Raw genomic sequence first — 23345 nt, 5'->3', positions numbered from 1 at the left:
CCTCGGGTTTCTTTGTCTTTTCGACATTGACGTTTTATTTTACTTTATAAGATTTTTTTTATTTGTTTGTTTGTTTATTTATTTATTTAGAGAAAGTGTGAGTGGTGGGAGGGGCAGAGGGAGGGAATCTCAAGCAGACTCTATGCTGAGTGAGGAATCTGACCCCAGGCTCCATTGCAAGACTCTGAGCTGAAATCAAGAGTTGGTCACTTAATGGACTGAGCCACCCAGGCACCCCTTGACCCTGACATTTAAAAAGTCAACTTTATTTATTTTTTCATGTAATAAAATGCACCCATTTTTTAAAAAAAGATTTTATTTATTTATTTGACAGAGAGAGAGACAGCTAGCCAGAGAGGGAACACAAGCAGGGGGCGTGGGAGAGGAAGAAGCAGTCTCCCAGCAAAGGAGGGAGCCAGACGATGCAGGGCTTGACCCCAGGACTCCAGGATCACGCCCTGAGCTGATCGCAGATGCCTAACGACTGAGCCACCCAGGCGCCCCAAGTGCACCCATTTAAGTTGAGGTCAATGGGTTTTTAGCAAATATATATTTCTTAAACACCATCAGGTCAGGATATAGAACATTTCTATTGCCTGCAAAAGCTCCTTTCTTCCCCCTCACTACCCACCTGGCACCAGACAACCAGTGGTACACTTTCTGTCACTATGAATTAGTTTCCCCTCTTCTAGAATTTCATAGTCATGTACTCTTTTGTATCTGACTTCTTTTGCTCAGCATGTTTTTGATGTTAATCCATGTTCTTTCATGTATCAGTAGTTCATTCCTTTGTTGGTGGTGGTATCCCATTGTACTGATACACCACAATTGGTTCATTCACCTATGAACATTTGGTGTCTTTCCTATTTTTAGCTATTATGGAAAAACCTGTCATAAATACTTCTGTGCAAGTTTCTGTGTGGACAGGTGTTTTCGTTTCTTTCTGTTTATTAAATACCTAGGAATTTGATCATTGAGTCCTAAGGTAAGTGCATGTTTAATTTGATAAGAAGCTTCTAGTTTGTTTTCCAGTGTGGTTGCAACATTTTGTATTCCTGGTAGCAACATATGAGAGTTTCAGTTTCTCCATATCATTGCCAGTACTTGATATTGTCCATGGCTTAAAACTGAGCCATTATGATACGTGTGTAATGGTATCTCACTGTTTTATTGGTTTGTATTTTCCTGAAAAGTAATAACATTGAGCATCTTCTCATGTGTTTATTGGCCATTTGTGTATCTTCTTTTGAGAAGTGTCTGTTCCATTTTTCGCCCATTGAAGTATCCGTTCAAACTTTTATAATTTTTATTTTATATTATTTTTTTAAGATTTTTTTTTTTTATTTGACAGAAAGAGCAAGAAAGCACAAGCAGGGCGAGGGGCAGAAGCAGGCTCTGCACTGAGCAGAGAATCCAACACAGGGCTTGATCCCAGGATCCCAGGACCCCAGGACCTTGGGATCCTGAACTGATCTGAGGGCAGATGCTTAACCAACTGAGCCACCCAAGCATCCCTGTTCAATTTCTTTTTAAACTGGGTTTGTCTGTGTTCTTATGGAGTCGTAAGTGTTCTCAAATAAATAAATAAATAAATAAATAAAATCTTTTAAAAATATATAGAAAGCTTTACTTCTTCCTTTCCTGCCTTTTTCTCTCTTTTTTAATTCTACTGCTTAGGACCTCTGGTACAATGTTGAAGAGAGTGGTGATGGGAGTCATCCTTATCTTGTTTCCCATGTTATAAAAAAAAAAAGGTATTTAGTTTTTTGCGCTTCTATGTGAGGTCTGCTGCAGGTTTTTGGAGATCCTGTTTACCATGTTGAGGAAATTCCCTTCTATTCCTGTTGATTAAGACTTTTACCATGAATGGAAATTGAATTTTGTTATATAAATTTTCTGTATCTTTTGAGTCATTTATAGAGATATTCTCTTATATTTGTAATATGATAGATGGTATTATGGTTTTTCGATGTTAAAGAAAACTTGTATTTCTTGGGTAATTCCCATGTGGTCATGTTGTATTTATTATCATTTTTTATATATTGGTAGATTTGCTTGGGTAATATTTTGTTAAAAATTGTGTACCAATATTCATGATGGATGTTGGTCTGTCATTTTATTTATTTATTTAAAAGATTTCTTTATGTAAGAGAGAGAGCACATGTGAGCCAGGAGAGGGGCAGAGGGAGAGGATAATGGACAGAAGCAGACCCCCTGCTGAGCCAGCAGCCCAAGTCACTGCTCCATCTCATGACCCTGAGATCATGTCCTGAGCTGAAATCACGATTGGACACTTAACCAACTGAGACACCCAGGTTCCCCTAATTTGTTTAAATGTCTTTATCTGTTTACGGTATTGGAGAAATACTGGCCTTATGTATTCATTTGGGATGTTTCTGAATAGCCATCTATTTTGTGGGGTGGCATTTGAATTTTATTCCTTAAGTATTTGCTCAAATGTACTAGAGAAATAATCTGTGTCTGAAGTTTTCTTTCAGAGATTATATTTCATTAGGAATACCATTTCTTCAATAGATGCTCTTTAGACATTCTGTTTCTTGTCAATTTTGATAATCTTTATCTTTTGAGGAATTTGTTGATTTTGTCTAAATCGTCAGATGTGTAGTTTTAGTGTTTTTCACAGTTGTATTAATTTCCTAGGGCTGTTGTAACTAAGTACACAAATTCGCCAGCTTAAAGCCATCACAATTTATTCTCTCACTGTTCTGGGAGACAGAGATCCAAAATCCAGGTGTCAGTATGCTTCCTCTGAGATTTGGGTGGAATCTTTCTCTGCTTCTTCCTGGCTTTTCATGGTGGCTGTTCACTCATGCCGTTACTTGGCTTATAGTTGCATGTCTCACTTTCTGCCTCTCTTAGCACATTGCATCCTCCCTGTGCGTCTCTGTCTTACTTACAGTTTCCTTTCCATACAAGATGCCAGCCGTATTGGATTAGAGCCCACTCTAATGACCTCATCTCAATTTGACTGCACCTACAGAGACCTTATTTCCAAATAGGGTCATGTTCATAGGTGCAGGGGTTAGGACTTAAGCATATCTTTTCAGAGGATACAATTCAACCCATAACAATAATATTGCCTTATTATCTGTATACTGTGTGTAGGATGTATAATCCTGTCTTGTTTTCTGATATGTTTATGTTTCTGATGTTGTTGTATTTGTGTTCTTCTGTTTTGATCAGTCTAGCTAGAGATTATCAAATTTTGATCTTGCCAATGAACCAGATTTTTGTTTCATTGATTTGTTTATATTTGTCCATTTTTCATTTTATTTATTTCATCTTTTATCTTCATTATTTTCTCTCTTCTACTTATTTTGAATATGACTGCTTTTATTTTCGTGACTTCTTCAGTGAAAGTGTTTTTATTTATTTACTAATTTGAGAGAGACAGAGAGAGCATGAGCAGGGGGAAGGGCAGAGGGAGAGGGAGAAGCAGACACCCTGCTGAGAGCAGAGCTTGACACTGAGCTCCATCCCAGGACCCTGAAATCATGACCTGAGCCAAAGTCAGACCATTAACTGACTGAGCCACCCAGGTGCCCCTCAAGTGAAAGCTTTAAATCCTGTTGTCACACATAGATTTTTATCTATATGAGACCTAAAAAGTTTGTGAAGTTTTAATAAAGGTTTTGAGCATCTTGCGTCATTGGGCAGTGTGCTAGACCTGTTTATGTGCTTTCCCTGGTCTCTCAGCCCCATCTGTCTCACTCTGCTGAGTGCTTGCCTAGTTCCCAGGAAGCCCAGCCCCAGCAACACATGTTCTATACCCATGGTTATAAAACTAGGCTATCATAACCCATACAGTGGCCAGACTTTGGCATGGCCTCCACTGTGTGCACCTTGGCAGGAGCCACAGCAGATCCAGTGCCCAGGTTGACCAGATCCCTCAGAGGCTATGGGTTTCCAGAGGTTTCCTGAAGTGTTCAGGTAACACAATGCAGAAATACAAGAATATAAGACCCTACATGGCAACTTTTCACAGAATAAGACAGGAGACAGGAAAGAGGCTGCCAATGAATTGCAAGCCCCCTCCACCAATGTAATGGACTGTTTAGAGGTGCAGAGTTTCCATAAAGGCTCCTCAGAGATGTTCCATTGAATGAGTAAAAGCCTGTTTTCTTGTGAAGCTGTGGCCAGCCTAAAATCCTACCATCTTGTGCTTCCTTTTCCTTCTTCCCTGACTCATTTCCCTTTCCTTTTGCCTCTCATGCCTGCTTCCTTTGGGTTTTACTCCTTTCCCCCATTAAGTGGTGTATCACCTATAATGTTGGCCTAAGCCTCTGTTTTCAAGGAACCTTGGTGTAAGATGGTGCTCTCTAATGAAAGGCAGGATTGCTGCTATCCAAGGGAGTTTACAGTGAGGATTTGGTTGACGTCACATACCCCTCTCTAAATAAGCATATATGCCATTAACCAGCAAGAAAGTCTATAGTGTTTACAATATGACAGAACAGAGAATTCTGTATTATCTTCAATCACTTCCTTAGGATCCAAACCATACTTAGAGAGCAGGTGTAAGGATAGCTGTCCTCATGTTGTCTCATGCTTGCTTTGGAAAGAAAAACTCAGATCTCCCCCACAAGAAATTTAGTTATTTGTACTGCTACCATTGAATTGTCAGGTGATTTAGGAGGGTGAAATGTAATCAAAAATGATCAAAAATTATTTACGAAAAACCTGTAGAATGTAGAAATGCTAATAATCTGTAACCATCAGATGAACATAGGAAGCAGATCTTCTGTGCTGTGAGTAGATATTGGATGTCCAGAAGAGGTAAAGGCAAGGCCAAGTCAAGATGCTTTGTCATTGATCATTGTCTGAAGCTAAGGGCCTAAGTCTCACAAATGACCTCTTAAACTTTAGTGCAGAGGGCATATGATGCAGGAGTTGTACAGAGATGGGGCATCTGTAATGGGGATGTCCCTTAGTGCAGCTGCACGCTAACTCCCTAGTGTGCCTGATATGGCAGGGTTAGTTTCTTCTTTTCTTATTTGGTTGCCTTTTCTTTCTTTATTAGAAAAAGTAAATAGATTCAATGAGGCTAAAGGATATAAAATAAAAGTAAAACTCAGTTGTGTTTATACATACTAACAGTGGAAATTAAGAGACAATCCCATTTACAATAGCATCAGAAAGAATACAATGTTTAGGAATAAATTTAACCAAGAAGGAAGACAAGTACAAAAAAGTACAATGAAAACCTCAATAAAGTGATGAAAGAAATTTGAAAAACCCAAATGAAAAAAAGTTTTTGTGCATTCATGAATTGAAAGTCTCAGTATTGTTAAATATCCACACTATGCAAAGCTCTCCACAAATTCAATGAAATTCTCATCAAATTCACAATAGAATTTTTACAGAATAGAGAAAAATAATCCCAATATTCATATGCTGTCACGAAAGAACCCAGATAGCTCAAACAATCCTGAGAAAAAAGAATAAGCTGGAGGCATCCTATATCCTCATTTCAAAATACATTACAGAACTACAGTAATCAAAACAGCATGGCGTTATCACAAACACAGACACATAGACCAATAGACCACGACAGAGCCCCCAAATAAAGGCATGCATATACAGTCAACTGATCCTTGACGAGGGTGCCAAGAAAACACAATGGAGAAAGGAAAGTCCTCAACAAATAATGTCAGGAAAATTGGACATCCACATGCAAAACAATGAAACTGGATGCTTATCCTACATCATACTCAAAAATCAATTCAAAATGGATCAAAGACTTAAACATAAAAACTGACATTGTGTATATTCTAGAAGAAAAGATATGGGTAAAGCTTTATGACATTGGTCATAGCTATGGCATTTATATGTATTACCAAAAGCACAGGCAAAAACAACAAAAATTAGAAAAGGGATCCTACATCAAAATAACAGATTCTGCACAGCAAAGGAAATAGCAGAGTTAAAAGGTGACTGACAGAATGGGAGAGACTATTCATAACCTAAGTTTATGATAAGGGGTCAATATCCAAAATACCAAAGGGACTCCTACAACTCAATTATAATAATAATAGTCTAATTAAAAACAGGCAAAAGACCTGAACAGACACTTCTCTCAAAAAGACATGCAAATAGCCCAATGATTTGTGAAAAGATAGATGTCCAAGACAACTAATCACCAGAAAAATGCAAATCAAAATCACAATGAAAGATCATCCCACACCTGCCTGGACAGCTATTGTACTGCAGGATTAGTTCTCAGGTGGTTCTATTAGTACAACAGTCCGGAGGGTCCAAGGTAAAAGAGGACATAATGGAGACGTCCAGTTAAATAAAACTTGTATGTAAAGTAAAGTAGGAGATGAACAGGTAGGAGGGGTCATTCCACTGGATAAAGAATCCCAACTAGTTGAGGAATTAGAGCTAATGAATGAGTGGTGGGAGGTGAAAGTGATGATATCAAGTATGGCTTCATGACCTTCACAGGAATGATGATATTGGTAGCTGATATTTTTATGTCTATGTGATAAGGGATTATATATTTTTTCTTCTTCCTTTTCCATTGCCATTTTGTTTAGGAAGTGTTAATAGAATTTATCAATGGTGTGCATATTTCCAGATTATGAGGGGCCACATGTAGAGCTGGTGGGGAAGATTCCATACCATTTGGAGGGCCAGTAGTCTGAGGTGGACACTAATGGGGCTCTGTGTCTCTTCTTATTGGGAAGAGGGTGAGAGCCTCTTTCTTGGTATAGCAGAAGTGGCCTTGTACTGGGTTGAAGCTTGAAATTGTTAAGTAAGATTTACATAAGAATATAAGGATGGCAATGCCTCTGGGCCTCTTTGTACTCAGATGTATTCTTTGCTCTTAGTCTCTCAACTTTGCATGGCAGGGCAGCTAACTCTTCCAGGTTGCATTTGCCTGTGTCCTAAAATAAAGCCTGAGGGCAAACCTTCAGTGCTATCAATGCTTTCCAGGGCAGTGGAAATAAAGGAAAAGAGCAGTGGGAGAGAACAGGAAACAAGTACAAGGTGACACATAACTGAGGTAGCCACAGCTCCATGAAGCAACAAGGCTGTCACTCAACCACGGGGAATGTGGCTTCACAGAAACATCCTAGGTGTAAGCAGTCCACGGAAGGGAGGAGTGGACAGATAATCAGTGTGCCAATTTCTTTCCATTTCTTGTCTCTCATTAGTTATAGTTCATGCCTAGAGTACACAAGTAACCTTACCTTATAGTGTGTACAGCTGCTAGTGAATCCCCATCTCATATATTGTGATGTGTTGCTTCTCTGAGTCTGGAAATGGTATTTAGAGCTCAACAGTNTACCTTATAGTGTGTACAGCTGCTGGTGAATCCCCATCTCATATATTGTGATGTGTTGCTTCTCTGAGTCTGGAAATGGTATTTAGAGCTCAACAGTTCAGTATTGACTTCACACATTGGAAACACACAACCACACCCATTGGTGATCATTGCAGAGGCAACCGTGCAAGACCAGGGGTTAAGGCCCCAACAGATGTGTGAAGCTGAGGTTGAGATTCTGAGAAGGGACATAACTTGTGTTTTGCAAAACAAGGCTCCAGGATTTAAGGTGGGTTTTGTCCATAGGAGAGAGTGATGGGAAGTTGGAGGATGGGAGGGAGGGAGAAGGCAGGGTAGTATTAAGCCCTCTGGACTTGAGGTTGCATCTCCAGCAACAGCTACTTTACTTCTGTGTTCCTGCCTCTTGTTGGATGTCTCTTCTGCCAGTGATCCTGGCTCCGGGAAACCATCTCCTTCTTTTGTTCCTAGAATGGGGGGTAGTAGAGGCTTCCCTGTGTTGTTAAACTCTGATCAGTCAATTAATTAATCGTTGGTGTTGGGGTTTGTGCCCTGGCTGCTTGCCTCCCCTCTGACAATGATGTAGCTCTGATCTTTAGCTTTAGCTCAGATTCCTTTGCGTTGTCCTAATAGGTTAAGAATAATGATTGATAATAATAATTAGTGATAATCATGGATATGTTCCTGGGTACCAAGGCAGATGTATATGTTCTCATAGGTGTTCAAAAACGGTATGTGCAAGCAACAGAAACAGTCATCAAAACAAAGAGGCAACCCACAGAATGGAGAAGATATTTGCAAATGAAACTACAGAAAAAAGGCTGATAGCCAAGATCTGTAAAAACTTCTCAAACTCAACACCAGAAAAAAATAATCAAATCAAAAAATGGGCAGAAGATATGAACAGACACTTTTCCAATGAAGACATACAAATGGCTAACAGACACATGAAAAAATGTTCAACATCATTGGCCATTAGGGAAATTGAAATCAAAACCGGATTGAGATACCACCTTATATCAGTTAGAATGGCAAAAATTGACAAGGCAGGAAACACAAATGTTGGAGAGGATGTGGAGAAAGGGGAACCCTCTTACATTGTTGGTGGGAATGCAAGTTGGTACAGCCACTTCAGAAAACAGTGTGGAGATCCCTCAAAAAGTTAAAAATTGAGCTACTCTATGACCCAGCCATTGCACTACTGGGTATTTACCCTAAAGTTACAGACGTAGTGAAGAGAAGGGCGATATGCACCCCAGTGTTCATAGCAGCATTGTCCACAATAGCTAAATCATGGAAGGAGCCGAGATGCCCTTCAACAGATGACTGGATTAAGAATATGTGGTCCATATATACAACGGAATATTACTCAGCCATCAGAAAGAATGATTACCCAACATTTGCAGCAACATGGACAGGACTGGAGGAGATTATGCTAAGTGAAATAAGTCAAGCAGAGAAAGACAATTATCATATGGTTTCACTCATTCATGGAACATAAGCAATAGCAGGGAGATCGGTAGGAGAAGGAAGGGAAGAATGAAAGGGTTAATCAGAAGGGGGAATGAACCATGAGAGACTATGAACTCTGGGAAATAAACTGAGGGCTTCAGAGGGGAGGGGGGTGGGGAATTGGGATTGGTCAGTCATGGGTAATTAAGGAGGGCACGTATTGCATGGTGCACTGGGTGTTATAGGCAAACAATGAATCATGGAACACTACATCAAAAACTAATGATGTACTGGATGGTGACTAACATAACATAAAAAAAAAAGGTAAGTACAACGGTTCCATGCAAATTATTATGCTAATTATTCCAATAGGCCTTTCAGTCTATTACAGGAGCAGTAAGACCAGGTGTAGATACAAATTGAATCTGGTAAAAGAAAACAGAACAAAACATGGGAAAACAAAACCAACGGTTTAACTGATAGTAAGTTCCCTGGGCAAATGCCTACTCATGATGTAAAGAGAAGGCTAGAGCAGATTGACTGTGGCAGAGAGCTGTTGTCCATTTTCTCCTTCTTTTGAATTTATCTGCCATGTCTTTGTTTGCATCTCCAAGTAGAATCCAGGTATTTTACACCAAAATCCCTAAGGTAAGTTGGGCTTCTGAAGTGGTTATTGTACTTTGAATTCTGTATGCCCAACACTGGTTGTTTCCCCCGTGGGTGCCCTAGCACGAGTTTCATTTGGCTGGATGTGCTTTTTCCTTTCTCAGCTTCTCTGGGGAGTCAGCTCACGTGGGACCTTTGTAGAGTTGATCACATTCCAGCCAGTCAGCATTAACTCCACTCTCCTGCTCAGGGAAACTCCTTTGTCTTCTGTTATGTCCCTTCGGATCACATTAAGTCAATGTTTGTTCATATGAATTGCATTGGGAAGTATTGTTTAACCTTCTTTCATAATTTATGTTAATTTAAAACAGGTTTATTTCCTCACTTAGTAGCAGTTTGCTTTTTTTATTAAAGCGATACAAAAAAAACCACATCAGTGGCTTTTATAGGGATATCTTAAAAGAGCAGTGAGCATTTAAAAAAAGATGGAATTTCTTTGATTGAATATGAAGAAAACTATTTTCCAGTGTCGAAAAGTATAAGCAGAGGATTGGTAGCTCTAAGACTTCCTTTGAAAAAACTTTCAGAATATTTATTTTGGTAAAACCGTCAGAGGACATAAAGCTCTGGAGAGTGTGAACTTAAAGTGTCACATATGCACAATGTACTTCAAAGGTAAAAATAAAGAAATTTTTAGAGTCCATTTTTATTCAAGAAATGTTAATTAAGCAAACTACTGTGTATAGGAAACAATGGTAAGTAAAAGATATTTAAAATTAATATGCACGTCACTGCCTAATCTAGGCTGAATGGCAAAGTGATTATTAATTAACAAACAAAACCAAGATAGGAAATAACTTACTAATGAGAAATGGATATTATAACAGCGAGAGGTTCAGAATATAAATAACATGAAATACAGGGTTGCTAAAGCTTAGAAATATAGATAATGTTTACATTTACTTTTTACACATTGACCCATTTGATTACTTACGGGATGTGCTAAAGGTGCAGGCTTATACACTGAAAATCAGAGACAAAAATAATGAGAAGCAACTCTTCACAGAAACGTGGTTTGGGACAGATGTAAATGTTACATTAATGTGGGACATTTATTCCTGTTTTGCATAACATATTGCTAACGAGAAACAACACAATGCCCATATCATGTAATGTCATGTTTTGAAGTAAGCGCAACAAACCCTTATTCTATAACTTTATGTTTCCAGACGTGGCAACAATGCTGTACATAATATATAATACCTATTTTATCATATAATTTAATTATTAAACCATATTCTTTTATTCTTTCATTGAAAGAAAAGAAAGTTGTGCAGTTTTTTACCCAATAATTTAACAAAGTAAAAACATAAGAACAGTTATAAAATGACAAATTTCAGGATTTATAATCTTTTCTCTGGCTAATTAAGAGATCATTTTTCTACCTCTCATACCCACGGTATGAATTTGTAGTGTTTTCGAAGCAGAGAATTCTCTCATGCATTTTCTTCTTTAACTCTGTCTGCCCTGCTGTGGCAAGTGCTGTAGACAGAACACTCTTGTGTCCTCTTAGTTCTTGGATTTCCTCTGCCATCATGCAAACATCAGGGAAAGATGAGAGCTCCATATGGGAACTACATGCAAAATGATTACAGAGATTCTTAGCTAAGTAGTCACAATTTTGACCAAATTATTTCCGTCTTTTTTTTTCTGTCTCCTTTCTTTCTTTCCTTCCTTTCTTTCATTATCTCGTCGTCTACATTATTTTTCCCCCTCCAATTATGAGTCAAAAATATTTATTCGTAGATGCTTGTTTTTGGCTCTATGCCCTGGGTAAAGAGAGCAGCAAGGGTCTTTTAAGAAAAATGTAAACATGGAGTGCCTGGGTAGCTCAGTTGATTAAGTGTCTGCCTTTGGCTCAGGTCATGATCCCAGGTTACTGGGATCAAGTCCTGCATAGGGCTCCCTGCTAAGCTTCTCCCTCTGCCTCTGCCCCCTCACCTGCCTATTCTCTCTCTCTCTCTCTCTCAAACAAATAAATAAAATTAAATTAAAAAAAAAGAAAAATGTAAACGTATATAAAAATTATGACCAGAACAGAAACTTTCAGAGTGTCTCTGAAAGGTCAAGATCCCCTGTCCTACTGCTGGGAATATTTTCAATTGTTCAGCACATCAGATCTTTTCTTTCTGTTCAGCCTGTATTAGGGAAAGTGAACCCCTCTCACCTCTCTTTCTTACCAAACTGTGTGTGGCACTTTCTGGTAAGGTCAAACATGTGATCAACTACTGTTTTTAGAGATTTTGTTAACATCCTTAATTCTGTCTGACGGGGATTGATATTTGAAATTCAAGAACAGGAGAATAAACTCAGAACAATAAAATTTAGTGAAGGGAGTAAATCTCCTGGATTAGAATATTTCCAAGTAGAATCCTACTAAATTAGAAGGAGGTCATTGAGTAGAAGAATTTCTATTCTGGTGATGGAATAATACTGGGTCCTCCAGAGTTTCTTTTCTTTGGAAGTGAATTTCAAAGACCAAGAAAAGTAAAGATATAAGTTTACCTTTGTTCTTTAGAAATAGTATTTTTGTGAATGCCTTGTATCATCTTTTTAAGTTAGCCTTTATTCTTAATTATAAACTATAATGCAGATAAGGAATGTTTCTTCTTTGGAGGCATACAGATAAAAAACTCTATGAGATTTCTTTTTTCCTTATAAGTTGAAAACTTTTTGAAAATGAGTACTTTTATATTAGCTGAGAGAAACCCTTTTGAGGGAATCAAATCATTCTTTTTTAGATACTTTAAAGACTAATGGCTCCTTCTTTTTAGTTTTGTTTGTAATTATCTCCCTCAAAAAGAGCATTCATTTGTTCCTTTATTCAGTTGTTCAAGAGTGTTTAACACTTACTATGCATAAGGCATTATACTTAGTACTGAAATGATATTGTAATTAAATCATAGAGCTTCCCCTTGACATGCTCAAACCTTGTGGGGAGAAATATCCACAAATAATTGAAATGTTATGTGAAAGCACAAGTAATTCGGTCATAATTAAGGTGATCTGAGAACCCATAGGTAGGATGGGATTAACTCTGCTCAGGCACAGGGAGGACTTTTTCAAAGAAATCCATTCAATTTTATTTATAGAATGAGTATGTGTTTTGCCAGTTGGACAAGATGGAAGAATGAATTTCACTCAGAGCGATTATAGGCCAAACACATAACTCTCCATAGACCATTGTGATGCCAGAAGGAAAGTGGGATATGGGACATTGTTGGAGGAACCATGAATAGGGACAAACCAGCATGGTGTTCAGCCAGAAAAGACAAATAAAGGGTAGCTATTTAAAGAGAAGATGTGAGAATGGATATTGTAGAAAGATCAAAAATATATCTGAAGATTCCTGCTGAGGCCCAAACGGTTTCTCTTTCTCTTCTTTGGCTCAGGTCCAGAAACTCATCCCTCTTTACTTCTTTTTTTTTTTTTTTAATTTTTTTTTTTTAAAGATGTTACTTATTCGACAGAGACAGACTCAGCCAGTGAGAGAGGGAACACAAGCAGGGGGAGTGGGAGAGGAAGAAGCAGGCTCATAGCAGAGGAGCCTGACGTGGGGCTCGATCCCACAACGCTGGGATCACGCCCTGAGCCGAAGGCAGATGCTTTAACCGCTGAGCCACCCAGGCGCCCCTCTTTACTTCTCTATTAAAGATTTTCTTTCCTTCCTGTGGTCATCACCCCTACCCTGGACACAGACCTCAGGTGGAATTCTTCTAACTCCGTTGTGTTTATTTCCTCAAAGGCAATGATTTAGATTCCTTTGCTTTTAAGGTTGGTTTGTCTTTTATTCATTCATTTATTTGTTTATCTTCACTGAATATTGCTACAGATAAACTAGCAGAGGATAATAATACCAAACAAGTAACACCATAGAAGGTTTTTCTTTATTCCCTATATCCTGTGGTATATAATTACTAGTTTCTTTTCTGTAAGGTAAAAATGCCCTCTGGACCCATTACCTTTACATTTACTTTGGGGGATAAGTAGTAAGTAAATTAAACATTTGTTGATACCTGGTTAAATCTTGTGTTAGCCTTAGCCTAGGGCGGCAGAGACTGTTGGCCAATCCATGAGCTTTTCCAAATCACCTTTTCTCCTGCCATTCCAACAAGTTACTCCCTTTCCTGGCTCCCCGTGCAGTGAGAATGGCCACCCAACCCACCTTTGGACACTGAAATTTAAGACAAAGTTTCCTAGAAAATTTCTGGAATGGCTTTCATTGTCTCTATTCTCTTTTTGTTTTCCTGAATACTGACAGTTACCTGGAGCTGTGGCAGCTATTTTGTGGCAATGAGGTTGTCAACATGCCCAAGGACAGATTAGGAAGACATTGAGAGCCAATGGCATTGATGATGTTGTTGAACTGTTAGACCAGTGCTTCGTTACTTGATCTCTGGGTTTCTTTGATATCTATGTCCAGATACATGTCTAAGAAACAATTTCAATTGGTTCCTCATCACACAGAAGAGGGAGCTCATACTGAATTAAACACATAAACTAGGTAATTTGACAAGTGGGAAAAACAAGATGGAGAAATCAGAAGAATTTTGTATTTACTATTATTGTAGCTATAAACTGCGTTCTTATAATCTGATATTACAATATACAAAGGATGTGTTGCACTGTAAAGCAAGATGGTTTAAGATTAAAAACAAAACAGGGCAACATAAATGGAAAACCTTGTGATTTGTGGCTTAGAAATAAAAGGGTCTTCAATCTTTAAACTCTCAGGCAGCCAGAGCTGCAGCTTCTCTCCCTGCTTTTTCTCTGACAGCTCTGCTCTTATGTATTTTAGTTCCTGACCTGTTATTTTAATATTTTTCTGATTATAGATCACATTTTGTCTTAACACCTAATGGTTTCGCTCTCCTCGGATTAAACTATTTCTCCATCTGTGATCGACACAGCAGCATTCCTCAGATCTACAGAAGGTCACAAATGGGAAATCCCAAAGTAAGCTTTACTTAGAAAGGCCCTTCAAAGGAAGTCTCATACAAAAGGAAGAAAATCTACTCCTATATTATTTTTTATTGACAACTAAACCCATATGTCATATGGGATGTAGGAATCGTATGTAATGGTTTTTTTGTCTTGAACCATTATGGAGAAGGTTCTTCTTTCCCCATATTTTATCTCAATATGTTTCTCTACTCTCCCAAAATGACTGAGGAGAATGTTTACAGAATGTGAAATCTCATGATGAAAGAAAATACAATCTAGAACTGACAGGAACTATGATCATAGTGAGCATTTATTTTTACAGAACACTTATGTTCGAACAGGATCTTTATGTCCAGAAGTCCCTGCTAAGTGATGATCTACCCTGTTTGAACACCTCTGGGGAAATCTAACTCATTTTTTCCCAAGGCAGTCAATCACAGATTTTAACTGCTCCTAGAATAGTTTTCTTTATTATGGATCAAAATTTGTCTTCTTGCATCTGATCTGCATAAACATTACTCTTGAGCATTTTAATGGTGGAGAAGAAATAATATTCTTAACATACTTAAGGTCTTCTGAGGCTCAGTCCAGCATCTCAGAGAACAAGTCATCATCTCTCCCTGGATCCGTGAATTCATCACAGTGCAGCAAGTACCGGAAAGATAATCTTGTTTTATTTGACGGAGAGTCAGTGTGCATTTGCTGTTTAAGGTTTTGTTTGTTTGTTTGTTTTGTCATTTAAGGAGATAAATACTAATGTCAGGAATTGAGTGGAAGCGAAAGGAAAAGTCAGCTGATACATCAAACTTCACCGTTGTCCTAGTTTAAGAAACTCTGCAGCCACCGCAGCCTTCATAACCAGCACCCTGGTGAGTCAGCAGGCATGGACAGTAAGACCCCCCACCGCAAAAACATGGTGACTCACTGGAAGCTCACATGATGGTTAGCATTTTTTAGCAACAAAGTATTTTTAAATTAAGGTATGCACATTTTTCTTAAAGATATTTCACACTTGAAAGATTACAGTATAGCGTAAACATGATTTTCTAGGCACTGGGAAATGAAAATAATCATTTACTCCCCTGGAACTGAACCCACAATATCTCTAAGGTATGCCTGTACATAATTTGTAATGGTGTAACACATAATATTAATATACGATAATAATAGGATAATGCATAAGGAAATGTTGCCCAAATGAGATATAAAGATATTATTTATAGCAAAGATTTTGGGTCATAAAAATCCAAAACCTGTGTGAAAGGTAAAGATTTAAAATGTGCTATTTTGGGGACACCTGGGTGGCTCAGTCAGTTAAGCATCTGCCTTCAGCTCAGGTCAGGATCTCAGGTTCCTGGGATCGAGCCTGGCATGGGCTCCCTGCTCAGCAGGAGCCCGCTTCTCCCTCTGCCTGCTCTGCCTGCTGTTCCCCGTGCTTGTGCTCTCTCTCTCTCTGACAAATAAATAAATAAAATCTTAAAAAAAATAAGTAAAATGTGCTATTTTTGTAACAACTGAAGTTTAACGCTTACACAATAGGTAACTTAATGGTCTGTAGTTTCAGGTAGGTCACAGTGGGAAAAGCAAAGAGGTCCCAAACTCTGACTAAAAATTAGTTGTTTGACAAAATATTTCCTGAAATATTTTGCTTTTTGATCTAAGGACATTACTGTAAGCCCGGGAAGGTACAAAGGACATAGTAAAGCACCTATTGGAAAGTACAATTATAGCCTTAGAGAAGTATAAAAAATTATAGGAATAACAAGCAAAATGAAGGTTAAAAACTACTGTTATGTTTTAAGTTGAGTTTAGTATAAGAATAGTAATAGATTTTGAAATAAACTTATTTGTGTATGTTTGCCACTGGAGGCATTTGAGGTGTCAAAAGAGGTAGACTCTTTGATAGCATTTTAAATTTTGTATAGGACTTGAGCAATTAAATTGAAATGTTTAAGCAGGTTTCAAATTCCCTTTATTACGGAATTAGCTAATTCTGTGTCATGAATTACCCTACAACCAATCTCACAGTTTTGTGCGTCAGCTGCTAGGCATGGCTCCTCTGGGTTGCTCTGACTTCTCCTTCCTCACAAAGCCGCCCTCGGGGCGTGGGCCACAGTTGGGGTCTCACTCAAAGCTTGATGAGGAAGGGTCTGCTTTGGAGCTCACTCATGTGGCTGTTGGCTGGCCTCAGGACCTCCCTGGTTATTGCCTGAGACTTCAGTTCTTGCTTCATGGGTCTCTCCACAGGGCTAGTCACATTAGAGCTCTTTGTTTCTCGCGGGGGTGGGAGGAGATGGGGGAGAGATATAGAAACCAGTTCACACTCCTTAGAAAAGGATTAGGCAATGGCATGAATATCAGAAGGTGGGAAAGATGATTGGAGGCTATTTTAAGTAATTCAAAACACAAATATTAGTAACTTTTATTTTCCATTTGCAAAAGCCTATGGTCAGGTTTGTAATGGTCAGTTTGCTTCCTAATTTGTATCTTTTTTTTTTTTTTAAAGATTTTATTTATTTATTCGACAGAGAGAGAGACAGCCAGTGAGAGAGGGAACACAAGCAGGGGGAGTGGGAGAGGAAGAAGCAGGCTCCCAGTGGAACAGGGAGCCAGATGCAGGGCCCTATCCCAGGACTCCAGGATCACACCCAGAGCCAAAGGCAGACGCCCAATGACTGAGCCACCCAGGCGCCCCCCGATTTGTATCCTGATTAAACCTATAAACTCCTTGAGGTCGTGCGCTGTGACTCACCTTTTCTTCAGCAATTGATGTAATAGCCACCATGTGAGAGGTGCTCCAGAAATTTAGGCTGAATTTTATTTAAACTTTATTTTATCTGGTTACTGATAATTTAAAAACAATCCAAATAGCAAGAGTGCTTTTTGAAAACGTATAAGACTGCTGATATCTGCTGCCACTTTATAAATTTAATTCTGCTTGCTGTAGTTTCCGAAGATCGTTTTCATTTCTGATGTTGTAATTTTGTACTATTACCACAAGATGGCACCACCACACAGACCAAGCTCTAAAATCAAGGCTCTTCAATTTAGAGAAGTCTCGCGCCTAAAAATAAAGTAATATCCGGAGGGCACGTATTGCATGGTGCACTGGGTGTTATAGGCAAGTAATGAATCATGGAACTTTACATCAAAAACTAGGGATGTACTGTATGGTGACTAACATAATATAATAAAAAAAATAAAGTAATATCTATTCTCATAAACTGCTATTGGGAATGTTAGCAGAACACTACTGCAAATGAACTTAGCAAAATATATTTCAGTATTAAAAATGGTAGTACTTTTTGAGCTAATGAGTCCACTTCTAGAATCTACTGTCTTCAGAAAACGATGTATGTGAACAAAGTGCTACACACTTAGATTTTTACCCCAGCATTATTTGAATTGCCAAATAGCAGGGAAAATCTCATGTCCAACAATAGTGGGAGGGTTGAATATATACAACCATCCGAATGAAAAATATGAAAACTTTAAAATTATTTTTATGAAGTGTTCAATGATAGGACATGCTTCTGACATAAGGTTAATTGAAAAAATTGTATTGTAAAATTATGTGTAATCCCTATCATGTACAAAATATGCATAGAAAATATGGAAAGGAAATATATCAAAATATATTTTATCAGGCAATTTTAAGGGTTTTTTCTTCATATTTTCCTTATTGCCCCAATTTTTAACAATGATTAGCCAGAAATAACATTACGTGTTATCAATAAGAAGAAGTCAAGTGCTAGGACAACAAAGCAATGGAATGGAAGTTTTTTTCACTTATCATAATGTAAAATTCTTTGTCCTCTGCTATGTTCACCATGAAAATAGTCACTTACTCAGTAAGTATCTAGTGTCTTTCATACATGCCAGACATTGCACTATGTGCTGGTTATACAAAAGTGAGTAAGACACAATTTCTGCGTTTAGTGAACATATGGTCAACTCAGACAGAGAGAGAGAGAGAGAGAAACATAATCTATAAGGAAAGGTGACAGATGCAAAAGACTAATAATGGTATAATACATTTTCATATTCTTAATTCTCCCCATTTGAACTGTTAAATCTTCTGTTTATGAGTGTGACATAGTGTGACATAATGAACTTTGTACATATTTTTCATCGTTTAAAGATTTCTGAAAGCAGACATGATACATGAGTAAATAATATTTCCAAATATTTATCTGCTGGAGAAGATATGATCTACCTGTGAGAGAGAGATTTTGGGCACTATTATTCGATTACAATACAGAACACTGTTTCTAAAAGTCTTGGTTGTTTGAGTTCACCAACATTTGGATTGTAAGACTGGATTCAGTTTTTTTTAATACAGAGTTCCACAAGATTGAAGGGAGACCAAAAAATACTGAAAAACAAAAATAACAAGGTAAAAACAAGTTCTGGGCACAAACACTACATTTTCAAGCACCAGACACTTTAATACAATATCAGATTCTCATAGGAATGTTTGTTACTGACCGTACTGGAAGAATCCATACCCAAGAGGCCAAATTTAAACTAAGCCAAAGATTTAAAAGTAAATCTTGAATCAATGTTATTTTAAATATCTACCTTTTGCCTTGTTCTTGAACGTTGCATGAAAATGAGGGAAGAGAGGAGGCCCTCGTCAGGGTCACCGTGCCTCCACACACTGCACTGGGCCTTGTGGTACACAGTGAGCTCCTTGAGCTTGAGACTTCCTGCGTGGTTTTAGCTTAAATACCCGAGCTAGCCCCAGCCGCTGGGCGAGATATGTTGATAATCTGTCAGGAAGTATCTGAGTCTATTTTTATGTTTTATTTTCATAGCATATTGTATAGTGCTTTATATAATGGGCTTTCAGTTATCCTCACGATGGTGGAGGGTTGAGTTGGCATAGACAAGCCGCAGGTGATCAAAAACTCACTTATGTGCCAATCATATTTTTAAAATTTTACTATTGGCTTGAATACACTTTGACAAAGCAATATCAAATTATGATATTTTTTGAGCTTTAACCAGTTGGTAATTAGTGAAGGTGGGCCAAGAAAGGGGAGGTGGTGGTAGGAAACCAGGTGATCATGAAAAAATGCAAATGTGGATAAGTCTTTGGGATGTAACACTGGGAGGTGAGTTCAGAGCTATATCTCCGTAGGTTGTGAATTGAACCTGTCCCCGGACTGTGTCTGCTCTTGGTGTATTACCATCAAGTGAGGGATGATGCTCTATTAGCTTGGACCTGGAAGTGACCTTTTTCAGTTGTCAAAATTTGGGCATGGAGGCAGAAACATAAAGTGTAATTGAGCCTGGTCCTTATTCCATGGAAATATGAGATGCCACATAAATGATTCAACATTTTCCCATTTTGTACTAAGTTAAGAAAGAATTTTATACTCAGGGACATCTTTACTTCTGAACTATGGTCAACCTCTGGTTATTTGACCTTTTAGTTTCTCTTTGTTATTTATCCCACTCATGGATTTAAGGTCAGGGACTTTTCACAGCTGTGATTTACTTGCTTCTGATGTCAATATCAGTAAGAGTTCAGACTTCAGTTTCCCTCAGAATCATCTGGAGAGCTTGTTAAAGTACAGATCGTTGGGCCCCACCTCAGTTCCTGGTTTAGTGATTCTGAAATGGGGTCCAGGAATGCATTTTAAATAGTCGAGCAGGTGAGGCACCTGGGTGGCACAGTGGTTAAGCGTCTGCCTTCGGCTCAGGGCGTGATCCTGGTGTTATGGGATCGAGCCCCACATCAGGCTCTTCCACTATGAGCCTGCTTCTTCCTCTCCCACTCCCCCTGCTTGTGTTCTCTCTCTCACTGGCTGTCTCTATCTCTGTCAAATAAATAAATAAAATCTTAATAAATAAACAAATAAATAAATAAATAAATAGTCGAGCAGGGAGCCTGAGGTGGGTCTGGATCCCAGGACACTGGGATTATGACCTGAGCTGAAGGCAGATGCTTAACCACCACCCACGAGCTCTCCTCTTGTTTATTTTTAATTATTTCATGATGAAAACCTTAATCATATTTACCAATTCCCTATGGTGAGTCTCAGAATTCCTTCATTGGAATTGCTTTCTCTGGCAAGAGAAACTGCTGTTCATGTCTTCAGAAAACATCTCAATTAGCCTTTCCGTTTCAAAGCCATATTTTCTGATTAAATGTTATATCCCTAGTAGAAACTGCTCTCAGAATGAAGGCTTACATTTTTTCCCCCCTCACTAAGTTTCATTTCTTCCTTTGTAGGAGCCTTTTCTCAAGGGAATCCCATTTGTGAACAAGTTCAGTTCAATTCTATCTCAGTCAAGGGTCAAAATTATCCCTTTGTGGTTCCAACCCCTCTATTCTATGTCCAAGTTGCCTACCTTCCCTGGAGGAGAGCTTTAAAGTGTCCAGAACTGTTGAAATATTAAATCACCCAAAGACAACAGGCAGGTGGTAGAAAATGCATGACCCTGGCCAGCTGGGTTATTTCCAGCTTTCTGTTCCTTTATGTTCAAAAGTTCTCTTGTTGGAATCCATCTCCATATCATCTCTTACTCTGCTTTTCTGCTTTCCCTTCCCCAGTGCTTGGGGGAAAACATCAGCTTCAACGAGCACACTTCTATTTTAGTCTCTTACTTTCTCCGCAAAGTAGTTTCATTTTTGTCCAAGGCTGAGTGAGAAAGAGTACCTTTCAGGGTGTGAGTGAGAGGGAGAGAAGAACACAGAAAGAGAAGAAAAGAAGAGAAGAACACAGAGAGAAGAACAAGAAAACAGCTAGGGGAATAGCCTTGTATCTCTCTCTGTATTTATATATTCACTCATATATACATTAGTTCATTCATATATTGTTTCTTCATTCAGCAAATGAGTCCTGTGTACCTTCAGTTAACTACCCACCACTTTTTTAGAGATTATTTCCGGGCCCCATATATCATCTTCTAATTAAATTAAAATGGTATATAATTAAAATATTGAATGTGTGTGTGCAAATTAAATATACATTTAAATGTATACTATTTTAATATATGTCTATCAAGTGTGTTAACATACATCTGTCATAGGCTTCATTTTTAAGCTCTAATCAAATGATACATAATTGATGATCTATGGTACAAACGTGCATTTCTTTATCTCCTAATCATCAAGAGTCAAAATACATCTTTTTCTGCTTTAAAGTGCTATATTTAATGACTACATTTTTTGTAGTTTCTTAATGTTTTCAACTGTTGTACATATTCCCTACTGAGTCTGCGCAATCACAAGTATGACATGTGAAATATAAAAAAAGTTTATTCGACATTCTTAAATGCATGAAAATGTGCAGTTCAAACATCTGGAGGACAGAGTTTAAAATTATTAGAAATGTTACGATACATAAAATTACAAAGAAGAAGAATATCACCATCCATAATCATTTAAAAATTTGTTTAAACTCCCTTCTAGTCATTGTTTATTTTCTTGTTTAATTAACTCACAATTGCTTTTTTGTTTTGCTTTGTCTTGTTTTTAAATATTTATAGATTCGTTACTGTTGGTTTGCAGCCCTCTCTTGAGCTTTCTTGGTGTAATTTGTAATCGGCCCCTGTACTCAGAGGTCAGGGAGACAACAAAGGAAGAAGGGGGCTAGTCCAGATTGGCAGGTGGAAGGTTTGATAAGCAAGGGGAACTTAGGAGGCTTGTCTTGGGCAGCAGCAAGATGAATGGATCCCCACACCCACCTGCCAAATTATAGAAGTTTATAAAGAGGCCTTAGCTGGGTTCAGTAATGTACGCAGTATAGGAGTTCTCAATATCATGTCACTAGCCCAAGGCTGTGTCCTTGGAGCAGCCCCTGGGAGTAGGAAAGGCAAGCAGGCCAAGTACAAGGAAGGGGGTGAAGACCCTTGGAGTGCCTGGGTCAATGGGCAATAATATCTTTTTTGATATTCCCCACCATTTACACAAACTTAAAGCTGCAGATAACTATAAAGAAAAAAGTTTTAAAAAATACAAAATATTTTATATCACCATGAAATAATCATTGTGTATATACAATTTATGAACATAAAACAGTAAGACATATAAATAGGTTAGTAGATGCATAGAAAATAGAAGTTTTGGGGCTTCTGGGTTGCTCAGTCTGTTAAGTGTCTGACTCTTGCTTTCTGTTTAGGTCTTGATCTCAGGGTCGTGAGACTGAGCCCCGTGTCTGGCTCTGTGCTCAGCATGGAGTCTGCTTAAGATTCTCTCCCTCTCCCTCTGCCCTCCCCACCCTGCTCTTGCAGCCTCTCTATCAAAAAAAAAAAAAAAAAAAAAGAAGAAGAAGATAGAAATGTTTTTAGTAAAATAGAATTATTCTATATCTGCTTTGTTTTAAAACAGTTATCTTTTTTTGTTTGTTTCAAATTTTTATTTAAATTCTGGTTGGTTAACATATAGTGTAATATTGATTTCAGGAGTAGAATTTAGTGATTCATCACTTACATATAACACCCAGTGCTCATAACAAGTGCCTTTCTTAATAAACATCACCCCCCTCCCACCTCCTTCCATCAACCCTCAGTTTGTTCTCTATCCTTAAGAGTTTCTTGTGTGGGTACCTGGGTGGTCAGTTAGTTAAGCATCTGCCTTTTGGTCAGGTCATGATCTCAGCATCCTGGGATTAAGCACCGTAGCACAGTTTTGGGCTTCTTGCTCAGTGGGAAGTCTGCTTCTCCCTCTGTCCCTCCCCCTGCTCGTGCTCTTTCTCTCTCAAGTAAATAAATAATTTATTTAAAAAGAAAGTTTCTTATGCTTTGCTTCCTGTTCTCTCTTTCCCCCCTCCTTCCCATATGTTCATCTGTTTTGTTTCTTAAATTCTACATACGAGGGAAGTCATATGGTATTTGTCTTTCTCTGACTGATGTATTTCACTGAGAATAATATTCTCTAGCTCCATCCATGTCATTGCAAATGACAAGATTTCATTCTTTTATATGACTGAGTAATATTCCATTATATATATATATATATATA

The 23345-nt window shown here is 38.2% G+C and overlaps 1 protein-coding gene across 1 annotated transcript in view; it reads left to right on the top strand.

Annotated features, from left to right (window-relative positions):
* The window catches only part of LOC105241797 (killer cell lectin-like receptor 2), a 91890-nt gene that overhangs the window by 14154 nt on the left and 54391 nt on the right, over positions 1 to 23345 (top strand). Inside the window, exons 10-11 of the mRNA XM_034645986.1 lie at positions 1352 to 1405; positions 14263 to 14383. Of these exons, the coding sequence (XP_034501877.1) occupies positions 1352 to 1405; positions 14263 to 14383 (175 nt within the window). The remainder of the gene's footprint in view (positions 1 to 1351; positions 1406 to 14262; positions 14384 to 23345) is intronic.

The sequence above is a fragment of the Ailuropoda melanoleuca genome, chromosome 16 (assembly GCF_002007445.2).
Source record: "Ailuropoda melanoleuca isolate Jingjing chromosome 16, ASM200744v2, whole genome shotgun sequence".
In the NCBI taxonomy this organism is placed as follows: Eukaryota; Metazoa; Chordata; class Mammalia; order Carnivora; family Ursidae; genus Ailuropoda; species Ailuropoda melanoleuca.
This window is presented reverse-complemented; position numbering and strand designations above follow the sequence as displayed.